The sequence below is a fragment of the Euprymna scolopes genome, chromosome 45 (genome assembly GCF_053919585.1).
Source record: "Euprymna scolopes isolate OS-2025 chromosome 45, ASM5391958v1, whole genome shotgun sequence".
Taxonomy (NCBI): Eukaryota; Metazoa; Mollusca; class Cephalopoda; order Sepiida; family Sepiolidae; genus Euprymna; species Euprymna scolopes.
The window spans coordinates 43,577,458-43,592,457 of NC_136526.1; the positions used below are offsets into that span (position 1 = coordinate 43,577,458).

Consider the following 15,000-nt stretch of genomic DNA (forward strand, 5'->3'; position numbering starts at 1 on the left):
ATATATATATATATATATATATATATGAGGTTGCTATTTTGCAAAGGTAGGGTAACCAGTGAAATATAACGAGGTTCGTACAAGAGTGCTCAATACAGAAGTAGAGCAGGTTACATTTGTCTTTACATAAGCAGTAGTTTGCTGCTACACAGTCATGAGCATGTTTCGTTCTACTAATATTTACTAACTAGAGACCTCATCAGGCCTTATTTTCGAAAACGAAATTCTAAAACGATAATAAGGGTTGTTGCCTGATGATAAATTTCGTCCGACCCTTGTCAAGAGATTACGTCGGCAGTGATTAAAATAAAACAATTTACACAATTGAAAAAATGGAGGCGAAGGGAGGCGTGAAACAAAAGAAAAAAAAATTTATAAAACATGGGATGAATTAAATGAATGAATAATCCGTGATATATTGTCCATATTTCAGAACCTGGGACAAAATTAAAAAAAAAAAAAAAAAAAAGAAAAAAAAAAAGAAAAAAAAGCGTTAACTTCCCTGCAAATAAGTGCAGAAACAAGAAATAATGACGCAATGTAGGCATTTTTTTTTCTGGTAAATCAGAGCTCTTTAAACAGGTGTAATTTACGTGACAGCTCCTTTTGCCTACAGAGTGGTCTCAGAGTGATGGTTTGCGCATTAGTACAGTTACGGCCTCCCAAAATACAGGGTGCCTCTTGTATTTGAGAACATATATTTCCTTTTTAAAAATAATCAAAAAAGACAAACAAAAACATCGGTATTACAAAAAGTCACTTTATTTTACATAAACGAAAATATTATTTTTTAAATTTATTCAGAAAAATCGCCCTCAGCATCAATTACAGCTTCTATTCAAGACCTAAACCGTTGACAGGCACGTTTAAGATTGTCCTCGTCGATATCCTGCATTACTCTTACTATGGATGCTTTCAGAGAATCTTTAGTGTTATGAGGATGTTTATTAACATCTCTCTCAACAACGCCTCACACATAATAATCCAATGGATTTAGGTCTGGAGAGCTTGGAGGCCACAAATTGGGGGTAATGTGATCGTGGAAATTCTCTGCTAACCATTCTTGTGTCTTCTGAGCCTTATGTGTCGGTGCAGAGTCTTGTTGAAAGATGTAGGGTCTTCCATTTCTTATTCTATCACTCCAATGCTTCACAACAATACTCAGGACTTCAAGGAATTAGCAAAATTTGGGATCGGATTTTGCATATAAAAGTATTTAATGAAACTACAAGTAAGTCACAGATCTTACTTGGTTAAAAAAAAAAAAGGGTGAGGTAAGGGGAATAGGAGGTAAAAGAAAAATGATAAAAAGATTTCACATAAATGGATAGTCCGGTGAAGGGTAAAAAAATCCAAGAATGGTAAAATCCAAAACGGTCGAATTAAAAATTTCCAATCCAATGGGTAAATTCCAAATGGTCCAAAATGATCCAAAAGGCAGAGTTCCTTGGAAAAAATCGCAAATGGAATGAATTCCAAATCATTAAAAGAAAAATATGCAAATATGCAAAATCCGATCCCGCATTTTGCTAATTCCTGCCCTCTGATGAGAAGGAGAGTATTTCTTCGAAACTCCGCGGATTAAGGACTATCTACTTATCTTGTGCTTCCTTTTTTAAAATTAAATATGTTTTTAACTCTTTTTCAAGATGTTTTTTTAACATGTTTTATTAATCATTTGTTCATATTATAAGCTCTATTTCCTTTTCGGTTTTATTGAGCTTTTACATCTGGTTGAGATTACTTTACTTGTAAATATTAACTCTTTAATATTTATAATATATTTTAAGTTTACCATTTTGATTACCTTGGTAAACTTATTGTAATTATATATATATATATATATATATATATATATATATATATATATATATATATATATATATATATATATATATATATATGAAATTTATTTATACAAACATTGATGGCTACATATGTGTATACATGTTTCTGTAATCACCCGCGTTGAGGGATTACGTCTTCAGGCCAAGAATTATCGTCGAGAACTGATATTTCAGACAAAAACATTTTCTTATTTCGTTTACAAAGTTAGAATGTAACATGGGTGGGAGTTATGAGCGGGGAGAGGACAAGTGAGGTCTTTGAAGATAATAAAGATCTTTTTTTTTATTTCCCTTTTTTTATATTCCCTTTTTTTTAAGTTCATCCATCCCATCTTTTGGTTTTTATGGCATAAGGTACTTGAGAATGTAATATTTTTGTCTTGCGGTCTGTAAATTAAAAACATTCACATGGGCATTGAGTACTGACCGGTGCCGTTCAATCCACACACACACACACACACACACACACACACACACACACACACACACACACACACACACACGCGCGCACACACACGCACACGCACACACACACTAGAAGCAAACATACGCTTATATCTATACTCAGGAGCATTGTATTTTACTCACACACACTTACACACACGCACTGAAAACAGTCCACAACTATATCGACACAGGAATAAAATTAAAATTAAAATAAATTAAATAAATAAATAAAACAAAACAAAACAAAAATAAAACAAAACAAAATAAAAAAAAAAAAAACAAACAAACCAAAAACAAAAATAAAACCCCGAAAGTTATCAAATTCCTCACGGATACATATATATAAATACACGTATATATACCCACACCTTGATACACCCGCGCCTATATATATATACACACACACACACACACACACACACACACACACACACACACACACACACACATACATAGACATACAATGCTCACATACAGTTATAACATGTTTACATCTCTACCTACATATACAGTTATATCAATGCATGGACACTCAAACACAGATATCCATGTACACACCTGGATACCATACATCATGACTGTTATTATATCGAAACTAATATTAATCCCGCTAACCCTCCTAGTAATAATAATTCTTATAATATTGATCATATTAATGACACCACCAATACCAATAATAAGACTGTCGATTGGGAACTCCAAAACCTGTGGACCCCAACCGGACAGACTTCCCAACAAAATACAGATACACACACACACACACACACACACACACACACACACGCGCGCGCGCGCGCGCGCGCGCGCGCGCGCGCACACACACACCAGTATACACAGAACACATACACACACAGTCAGACCATCCGCAGGCGCAGACACACATCCCCATCCACACATGTCCCCAAATCTCTACAGACGTATACGAGACACATACATATAGACACCAACATGCATCTACCCACATACATACACACGCATGGACACACAGATACCCGCCCACACACAGCGCATAAAGATACAGCAATACATGACAAATACAAAAACCTTCTTTTTTTTTTTTTTTAAATAATAATAAGGTGTCCTTTTTCTTCATTAGTGGTGTAACCCCTTTACATATGAAACAGCGTATATATACATACACAACATACATGTATATATACCCAGACACCCATTTGTAATATACATTGTTGTAATATACATTATTACAATCATCGTATACGAGATAGCCTATTTTGATAGTTCATATATATATATATATATATATATATATATATATATATATATATATTTTGTGTACAGAAAGTTGTTAGTTGAGACAGGTCATTGGTACCGTCGGTTTCAAGCCCGATAATAAGGCCCGTTTAAGGTATCCTTATCGAGCTCTCTTCAGCCAATAGGAGACGAATATTGGCTGAAGAGAGCTCGATAAGGATACCTTAAACGGGCCTTATTATCGGGCTTGAAACCGACGGTACCAATGACCTGTCTCAACTAACAACTTTCTGTACACAAAATATAAGTACGCTCTTAAAATTTGGATTTTCCTTTTAATTGAGCACTCTGCTGGAATTCTTTTTCCAAAAAAACTAATCATATATATATATATATATATATATATGTGTGTGTGTGTGTGTGTGTGTGTATATATATATATATACTAGAGACCGCCAAAAATGGCCGCAAAATCAAGTTGTTGTTGTTTTTTAAAACGAAATTACATTTATTAAAATCCATTATTTCTGAGTAACTTTTTTTTTTCCAGAAAGATAAAACCCTGAATTTTATCATATAGAAAACAGAATAATGTAAAACTTTTTCTACTATTTTTAATTAAATTTTAAATGTTAAATTTTCCCAAAAAGTTAACAATTGACATTTTTTGTCTTGCACAAAAAACGTACATAAATATTTAAAAAAAAAAGGTTTTTGAAATAATTAATTTATTTATTTATTGTCTAAGATTTAGGATGATTTTCTAAGAGAATATGCAAAAATATTATAATATAAGTACCTGAATTTCAAATAATTCCACTTATTCATATAGGTAATCAGATATTTCGCGTCGATCTAGAGTCTATATCGACACTGTTTACGTTTGCGTTTGATAAGAAGAAAACTACGGAAGACCAAACAGGCCAAAAAAACTTATTTTTCAGTGACGAAAATTTCGATGTATTATTAAGCTGAGGCTGGCCAGTACCATATGGGTGACCATTTGTATGAGTTTGGTTTTTGATGTGTATGTGTGTGGGGGCCAGGCTCCCCAAAATGGAGGGGGGGGGCAATTTAAAGCAGAATAAAAAAAAATTATTTCAGCGCGTTTGGTCCACCGTAGTCGAAAGGCGGCAAACGTTTTCAAACGGGATCGAAAAAAATGATGCTATTTTTAACACAAAGGGCACAATATTTATCGAATTTTTTTTTGTATCGATTATTCAAAGCATGCCCTGTTTAATAATGGTCATTCATTATTCGGCTCGCTAAAAAAAAAAAAATTGTTAATTTATTTATCAAAAATTGTAAAATGGCTTTTTTCGTATAAATATTAAAAATTTTTTTTTTGTTTTGCTTAACTTAAATTAATTATTTTACTTAACATATTCACCGAATTTCACACTTCAAAACTCAAAAGCGGGATAATTGAACACAATCGAAGTTCTGATATTCAGACGTCAAAATAAGGTATGCAAACAATTTTTTTTTTTTAATCTATAATTCTGTCCCTTACAACAACACAATATCTTGTGTTCAGTTTCAGATGATTATTTTAAGCATATTTGTTCCCACTTCAAAACAAGGGAGGGTTTGTAAGCAAAAAAAAATAAATAAATAAATATAAATATCGTTTATGAAAAATATGTACACTGTTATAAAGTTCATTCTTCTCCTAATAATCGCTGAAAATGTCGTATTGATCGGATAATTACCTGATTTTTGGTAGATTTTTAAAAAGACGGTCCGTCAAAAAGTACTGACCTGCCCCCCCCCCAGTTTTGGCGGTGCCTAATATATACTTGTTTATTGTTATATAAACATGGTCACATCCTGCTGCTACAAATAGCCACTGATGATATCTGTTGTTTGATTGAAACAAGTGGCTATTTGTAGCAGCAGGATGTGACCATGTTTATATAACAATAAACAAGTATTATCAGCTCTTTTTATTGAGCACTATCTAACAACCTCGTTGAATTCATTAGTCCATTACTTTTGAATAAAAAAACCCGAGTATATATATATATATATATATATATATATATATATATATATATATACACACACTTATATACATACACACATATACACACACATGCATACAGATACATACATAAATACACTTATACATACGTATTTACACAAAATACAGACACACACACACACACACACACACACACACACACACACATATATATATATATACATATATATATATATATATATATATATATATATATATATATATATATATATATATATATATATATGTACACTGTCACCAAATGATACATCTAAAATAGAAATAGAAATGAACTCATTCACTACATAATTCTCCTTTCTATCAAACCCCACACGCAAAGTTATATTACCCGCCCCCACCCGCTTGTTATTTTTTCATATGTTGTACGTTTTTTTTTACTACGTAAAAATTTATAGTGAATTCAGCTTGAAGCCCATAGATCTATCCTCATATTTATTATACCTGCTCTGTTTACTCATTGAGCACTCTTTGGTAGACACATGTTGTTTCATTGGATGTACTTCTAGGAAACTAAACTCTACTGGCTAAATATATATATATATATATATATATATATATATATATATATATATATATATATATATATATATATATATATATACACACATATATATATATATATATATATATATATATATATATATATATATATATATATATATATATATGTATAAAGCATTTAAAAAATAAATGTTTAAATTTCAACAATATTTCTTGCGGTTAATGTTAGCCGAATAGATTAGGTCCTTGCTAATGGAACCACAGATGGCTTCTGTTGCTGGGTTCAAATCTATCGACTGGTGTTAATTGTGACACCCTCCTGCACTGATGATTCCCTAAAGGATGAAACACTAGTGACCGTAGGTATTTAATAATTATTATAGTAAATAATTATGTCAGCCTCTTTAAGAAATTTGTTTCTTATCGTTGAGCACTTTCAGTTGAAATAAAAAGGCGGTCAATTTAGCTCTTGATTTATTAGAATTGACAAAAAAAAGATTATCTAAAAACTCCATTTATCAACTACAAAATTACGTTCCGATAGTGCAGAAGCGCCAAAATTCGTTTTCTGTTTAAAGCTATAGCCGAGCCTCGATGATCGCTTTAAAATCGAAAATTAACAAAATGCGGATCTAAATGCATATAATAAATATCACTAATCATGCGAAAATGTGATGTTTTAGCATCATTTTTTAAATTTTCAATTTTGGAGCGTTTATCGAGGTTCGACTACGGCTCTAAGGAGACCAATACCAACCATCATTTTTTTTCTTTTTGTTCTAATTCAACAGATTTAACACTATTTTTTATTTGGTCGACCTAGACGAGAGGATCCAAAATGGCCGACCAGGACTGAGATATGACACGTGCCGTTGTTTCCTTAATAAATTATTTCAGTTAGAGCCGATGAATTGTCAGATATTTTTTTTTTTTTACTTCGTTTTGTTTTGGTAAGGTTTCATTATTATTTAACATTTATTTGTGTGTAAGTTGCTATTTATTAGTATAAGCTCGAGCCGTTGTTTCCTTAATAAATTATTTCAGCTAGAGCCGATGAATTGTGTGTAAGTTGCTATTTATTAGTATAAGCTCGAGCCGTTGTTTCCTTAATAAATTATTTCAGCTAGAGCCGATGAATTGTCAGATATTTTTTTTTTTTTTTTACTTCGTTTTGTTTTGGTAAGGTTTCATTATTATTTAACATTTATTAATACATGAGATATTTCTTCCTAACTGAAATAATTTATTAAGGAAACAACGGCACGTGTCATATCTCAGTCCTGGTCGGCCATTTTGGATCCTCTCGTCTAGGTCGACCTTTTATTTTATTTTTAAAGTAAAATGAAAAGAAAAACACTTTGAAATAAACTTATCAAGGTAGGTAGAAGAGTCACCTTGCCTTTGATAACATTTTTTGTTGGATATTTATTTATTTATTTTCACCACTTTTTTTAATTTTGTTGGCTGACCTTTCTTATTCTAATAAATGCGCGAGAAGTTTAAATTGGAAATTCTACTCAATTAATAATAATAAAGTTAATAAAAAATTAAAAAGAGCAAAATTAAAATAGTAAAACATTTAGAGGGGGGATAGAAAGAGACAAGGGGAGAGCATATCGTGTCGTGTATGGCCACTCTATTTTTTATTTTTTAATAATAAAAAAAAATAATAAAGTTACGATTGCAAAAAATTTATTATTCAAGGGAGGTAATCTATGGTAAAATTATGAATTACTTCCCTTAGATTAAGAAATTATTTTAGTTCTTAGCGAAATTCGAAAATTAAAATATTGAATTTCAAGGGAAACCAATGGTATATATGGAAATGTCGCAGTAATGAAAATATCCAAAAATTACAAAAAACGATGAAATAGAAAAATTAATGGTAAAATTAAAAAAAAAAAAGCGTGAACTCGAATTAGTAGAAAACAAAATATTTTTCTTGTAGATTTCGGTGTGCACTCACTCACTGCTGAAAAAGAATCTGAAAACCCGTAGGTGTGTCAGAAACTTCGTGAAAAATATTGAATAATTCGACCCCCTATCTTTCCAAGCTTATAACTACTCTAAAAATGTAATTCAACTCCCCCTTTTTTTTTTCAATTAAAGGAGCAAGGACGAAGGTTTTATTAAAAAAAAAAAAAAAAAAAAAAACAACAAACAAACAAACAAAAACAACGTGAGTTTTTTTTTAAAAAAAAGGTTTTAAACTTCGGACTTTACCGCTAAATTAAAAAAAAAGCTATTCTTTTTTGTTTTAAATTTGAATATATTATTTATTGATCTTTTATCTTCAATTTGTGATATATAAAAATTTGGTGAGTAAATTAATTATTTACTTTTTAATAGACATTTGAAAATAGGGGCCGTGAATTAATCCGACCCCCTGTTTTTCCAATCTTATAACTACTCGAAAAATGTAATTCAAACCCTAATTTTTTTTCAGTTAAAGGAGCAAGGACCAAGGTTTCATTTAAAAAAAAAAAAAAAAAAAAATACAAACACCGTGGTTTAAAAAAAAAAAAAGTTTTTAAACTTCGGACTTTGCAGGTAAATTTCCAAAAAAACTATTCTTTTTTGTTTGTTTTAAATTAGAATATATTATTTATTCATCTTTTCTCTTCAATTTGTGATGTATAAAACGTTGAGTAAATTAATTATTTACTTTTTAATAGACAGTTCAATATAGGGGGGGGGGACGTGAATTAAAAAAAAAATGTTTGTCTAAAATATTATATTCAGTTTATTGGAAAGAGCATGAAATTTCACATTGACCCTGAAAATATCGTAAAAATTGAATCAATAGAAAAATTTTGATAGATTTTTAAAGTTTAAAAATTGAAAAATACTGAACTCGTAAAAGTCAATTAATTTCATTACTATTTTTTAAAAAATACAAAAAATAATATTCCTATTACTTTTTATAAAACTTTAATAGTTTATTTTGGAAGTATAATCCATAAAGAAAATAAACAACCCACTTTTAAAAGAGAAATTACAAGTTTTTTATATTTTATTTGCAGTTTCGTGTTAGGGATGTAAAAATTCCTACAAAAATTCTGATACACGTCCCAAATTTGGGAGATATTAATATTTTTCTAAAGGATTATTTCCTTTGTATAATCAGCTATAATAGCGCAAGTTGCCTGACCGAAGAGAAATCACATTTATTTTTTAAAATTATCATTTTATTAGTTTCCGTAAGTAAAAAGTAAAACGGAATTTCGGTTCTTGCGTTCACGTGCGCATGAGCGTAAAGTTACTTGTAACATTGCGGAGAAATTTTTAGCGTGCAGTTTTTTTTTTTTAAATAAGAAAGTTTTTAAATGTGGTTGATTTTTTGTGTGTTAGGTAGTTTTTAATTGATCTACAAAAAAATTAAGTTTTCATGAGCGGTTCACAAAAACATAATTACCCGGTTTTTCCGTAAGTAACGTGGAACGTACCGACATTTATCAAGCAGAGTACTGATCAGCATTTCACAAAAAATTCTGTGTTTACATTGTAAACACAGAATTTTTTGTGAAATGTTAATCACCACGTTACTTACGGAAAAAAACGGGTAATTAAACTGCAGAAGCACCTGTTAAGCTATACAAGTTCTATAATTAACCCCCCCCTTCCCCGAAAAAAAGAATGAAAAACATAAAAATATGTTTTTTGTAAATCGGTTTTGAAAACTTACCGACAGCATTGTTTTTACAATTAAATGAGGTGAAAACGTGATTTTTTTTTTATTTTTAATTTTTTTTTTATTTTATGAGAATATTTCTTGTGATTTAAAATGTCCGCCGTGTATTCATGCGCCTTGTGAAATATCATGTGACGACCGCTTATCCATAGCATAAATGAAGTCTGTGAAATGGCATCTGTGCGCCCGCGCAATCAACCGACTTATGCCATTATAGCTGATTTTACAAAGAAAATAATCCCATTCCTCTACAGATTCGATGTCTTCCTCTAGTGTTTCTGCTATTCCCTTAGATACGTGTTCATTTGTTTTACCCTCATGCCTGCTATAGAGCATGGTGTCATCGGCACATATACCCATCTCAGAGACAATTTTATCAGGGATGTCATTGATGAATATTAGGAATAATAAAGGTTCAAGGATAAACCCCTGAGGTACATCCGCATTTATATCATATTGTTTGGATGTACGACCATCAAAGATAACCTTAATTCTTCTCTTTGGCTTCATTTAATTTACTTAATTTTAGTTTACAAGGAACATTTAGACACTGTAATCGATATTCTAGGTCTGTTTTACAAAACATTTACCTTTATATGTGTGTGCGTGTGTGTGTGTGTGTGTGTGTGTGTGTGTGTGTTTATGTCTGTGTACATATGTATGTGGGGGTGCACGCTTTTGCATATTGTATTAATGTGTTAACCATTATGATGAATTATCTCCCTTTTACTATTTGACAAAATTGTCTCCCTTTAATAGTTAAATTTGAAGTTATTTTCTAGAAAATAACTTTAAAATTGTAAGTAAAATGATATGTATATACAGACGCATATAATTCGCACTCACCTTGGGAACATAAAATGCCGTCCTCTTTCAATACTTTTTGCATTTGTTCATAGAACTTCTTTGAATAAAGTCCAAGCCCAGGACCTGGAATTGGAAAATGTGGGTCATTAGAAACAAACAAACAAACAAACAAACAAATAAAAAACTGACAAATTTCTTTTTACAACTCGAACAGAACGTTCGAACATTGACCCACCAAATAAAAAAAATAAAAAAACAGATCGCAAGAGAAACAAACAGGAATTTTCCTTGCTGTGGAATGAAAGCATGCATAAATAAAACAGTAGATGTATGTGTATGTGTATGTGTGTGTGTGTGTATGTATATGTGTATGTATGTGTGTGTGTGTGTATGTGTGTGTGTATGTGTGTATGTGTGTGTATGTGTATGTGTGTATGTGTATGTGTATGTGTGTGTGTGTGTATGTGTGTATGTATGTGTGTGTATGTGTGTGTGTATGTGTGTATGTGTATGTGTGTGTATGTGTATGTGTGTATGTGTATGTGTGTATGTATGTGTGTGTGTATGTGTGTGTATGTGCGTTTATGTATGTGTGTGTATGTGTGTATGTGTGTGTATGTGTATGTGTGTATGTGTATGTGTATGTGTGTATGTATGTGTGTGTGTATGTGTGTGCGTGTATGCGTGTGTATGTTTATGTGTGTGTATGTACGTGTGTGTATGTGTGTTTGTTTATGTGTGTGTATGTGTGTGTATGTGTATGTGCGTGTGTATGTGTGTGTGTATGTGCGTTTATGTATGTATCTGTGTGTATGTGTATGTGTGTGTATGTGTGTGTGTATGTGTGTGTATGTGTGTGTATGTGTATATGTGCATGTGTGTATGTGTATGTGTGTATGTATGTGTGTGTGTATGTGTGTGCGTGTATGTGTGTGTATGTTTATGTGTGTGTATGTATGTGTGTGTATGTGTGTTTGTTTATGTGTGTGCATGTGTGTATGTGTGTGTATGTGTATGTCCGTGTGTATGTGTGTGTGTATGTGCGTTTATGTATGTATGTGTGTGTATGTGTATGTGTGTGTGTATGTGTGTATGTGTGTGTGTATCTCTGCGAAAATATTTAACTGATAAACTATTAAACTACTGGTCACATAACACTGAAATTAGCAGAAAATAGTAATCATACACCAAGGATTGTTTATAAAGAGTGAAATCTTTGTTTGGGTGGATGAATAGCGCTTACAGAAATATTCATTTCAACTTCTGTTACTTTTGCGCATGCGCAAATTCATTCATAGCTTGAAGTTGTTTAATTTGAAATATTTCTTATCTATCTGTCGATAGCTTTAACGGCAGAAATGCATCTGGATCGCTAAATGTTTTGATTTCGATTCTAGCTGATGGCACCCAAGTTATTTTTTTTTTACTTTTTGAAGTCACTTCTATATATTAGGTACAATATAATAATCAATAGAGAATTGTCTGTATAATAATAAATACGAAATTGGTGTGAATTTTTTTATTTTTTTTTATTACATTTTCACCCCAAACAAGGCACATTGCCACTTTGGTGTAGAGAGCTACTATCAGGGGTAACATCTACTGGGATACTATGTGGGGATTTGGGCAGCAAGATGTCTGTTCATGTTACGCTTGAACTTCTGCACGTCAGTAGAGTTGGGGAAGCAGGGACCTGGAATGGAATTCGAAAGTTTAGCGGTTCTGGGGAAGAAACTACTGGAGTAGAAATATCTTTTACATCTAGGGATCTCTACTGTGTGGGGGTGAGATTTAGCTGCTTGTCGGGTTTGTTGAGGGTGTTTACGTCGTGGGGGTACAAGTGCTTGCAGTTCGTCAGAGTATTCTCCATTAAAATACTTGTACAACAGGTAGAGGGATGCAACATTTCGTCGATGGGACAGAGGCTGAAGCTTAGATGACAGTTCAGGATCTATCAGATTGGCGACCCTCTTTTGAACCCTGTCTAGGAGCAAGAGACTAGTAGCAGATGTACCAGCCCAAATGTGACAACAGTACTCTATACATGGGCGAATGGTGGCCTTATAAAGGTACAAGATACTTTCGGGTGTTAGTAATTTTCTAGCACGGTAGAGAGAGCCTACCTTCTTTGCAGCAGCCTTAGCAATGCTTTAAATGTAATTATTTCAACTCATGTTTCCTGTGAACGTTAGGCCAAGGAGTTTGAAAGATGTACTCTCAGATAAAGAGTTGTTGGCCATTGCTATTGGTGGCAAAGAAAGTTTCTTGTAATTATTGAAGGAAACCAGTTTAGTCTTAGCAGCATTGAATGTGACCATCCATTTTTGTCCCCATTCCACTACTGATTGGAGGTCATCCTCTAGTGTTCCTGCCATTTCTTTAGTTATGTGTTCATTTGTTTTCCTGTCGTGCCTATTATAGAGTGTGGTGCCATCAGCATATATACCCATCTCAGAGGCAGTTTTGTCGGGGAGGTCATTTATGAATATTAGGAACAGCAGAGGTCCAAAGATAGACCCTTGGGGCACTCCCGCATTTATATCATATTGTTTAGATGTACGACCGTCGAGGACAACTTGGATTTTTCTCTTATCTAAGAAGGATTTAATTATGTTTGGAAATTTAAGTATATTTTACGATCGGGTAAGTCTGGGTGTCCATGCTAGTTCTAAATAAAAAAATGTAAACATATTCATATATTTCTATTTTTCGATTTAGCGCTGGATTAAAATATTTGGGGGTTAAAAAATGTCTTCTATTTTTTTTTTTTCAACATTCTTTTGCCTTCTTGGTGTTTGGCTTGATTAAAGAATTTATCATGCCTCAACAAAGTACGTGTGCCCAACTCGCCTTCCTCAAAAGAAGTCCCTCATTTTTCAAACGGTTATGCAGCACGAGATCATCTAATTTGCATACGAGCGACAAGAATTCATGTTACGTTTATGTGACCATTAAGGATAAAATCAGCTGCATGTTACCACCTTTTTATTTTCATTTTTTACTCACGTCCGCCCCTAACAAGACATATCGCCACTAGGACGTAAGGGGCTACTATTTGGGACCATGCCTTGGAAAAGATTAACAAGATGTTGGTTTACATTAGATTTTAATTTCTGCATCTTAGTAAAGCCAGGGAAGCAGGTAGCAGAAAGAAAATTCCAAAGTCTCGATATTTGACGGAAGAAACTATTAGAGTAGAAAGCTTTCCGGCATTTAATGACCTCAACAGCGAAGGGGTGAGATTTTGTTGCTAAGTGGGTTTTTTGGGGATATCAGGAGATTTCGAGGGGGCACAAGTGCAACGAGTCCATCAGAGTACACTCCATTAAAATACTTGTAAAATAGGCACAGGGATGCAACATTGCGGCAACATTGTGGGAGAGGGGAGAGGGGACCTATTACATTGAAGACTCTTTTTGGACCCTATCCAAGAGGGAAGACTGGATGAAATGATATGCGAAATAGCCAAATATTGTATGTTTAGCACTCTGGACTTGAAAAGTGCGTACCATTAGATCGCCATTAGTCCTAGAAACAAGCTATACAGCTTTTGAGGCGAATGGTCAACTCTATCAATTTCGCAGGATTCCTTTGGGCGTTACGAATGGAGTAGCCATCTTCCAAAGGATAGTCGACCAAATCATTTCAGATGAGAAACTGGAAGGCACATTTGCATATATTGGCAACGTCACAGTATGTGGCCATAATAAAAAGGAACATGATGAAAATCTCAGGCAGTTTATGTCCGCCATCAACAAATACAACCTTATCCTAACTGACGACAAATGCCCGTTTGGACTGGACAAAATAAACCTACTGAGGTATACCATAAGCATAAGTTTTATAGCACCAGACGCAGATCGATTGAAACCTTTACTTCAGATACCCGTCCCTCACAATCAACCTTCCTGTCGATGTTCTATAGGCATGTTTGATGATATTCCCAATGGATTGCATCGTTCTCAGAAAAGATACATCCATTAACACAAGGAGAGACGTTTCCGCTGTCCTGATAACCCATTGAGGCATTCAAGGGACTGAAAAATGGTATTGCAAAATCAGCAATTAGAACAATAGACCAAAATATTCCTCTGGTTGTTGAAACGAATACGTCAGACTGTGCTATTGCTGCTTCTTTGAGACAAGCATCGGCTTGTAGCCTTTTTTTAAAGGACCCTCTCACGAGCTGAACGACAACAGCCAGTATATATACATTATTCCTTAATTGGAATTCATTTTTGAGATGAGCATTATATATATTAATTTATTTTTATTTCGGACTACTAATCTCATCTTTATTAGTTGTTGTTTTTTTCATCTTTTATTGGATTGTTTATTCACAACGTTTTGGCCAACTAATTCCTCTGGCCTTCGTCAGGTGGTAACCGCGACGGATAGGAACTTCGAATCTCCTAACTGCATTCTCAGCAACAACTACGGATGGCAGT

General features: G+C 33.1%; 1 protein-coding gene across 2 annotated transcripts in view; it reads right to left on the reverse strand.

Annotated features, from left to right (window-relative positions):
- LOC145269509 (spermidine synthase-like) overlaps positions 1-15,000 on the reverse strand; it is a 132,685-nt gene that overhangs the window by 57,115 nt on the left and 60,570 nt on the right. For both annotated transcript variants that reach the window (XR_013865074.1, XM_080125249.1), the window contains exon 6: positions 10,592-10,675. Coding sequence is in view for 1 of the 2 variants with exons in the window: in XM_080125249.1 (XP_079981375.1) it covers positions 10,592-10,675 (84 nt within the window). In the remaining variant the exon portion in view is untranslated. The remainder of the gene's footprint in view (positions 1-10,591; positions 10,676-15,000) is intronic.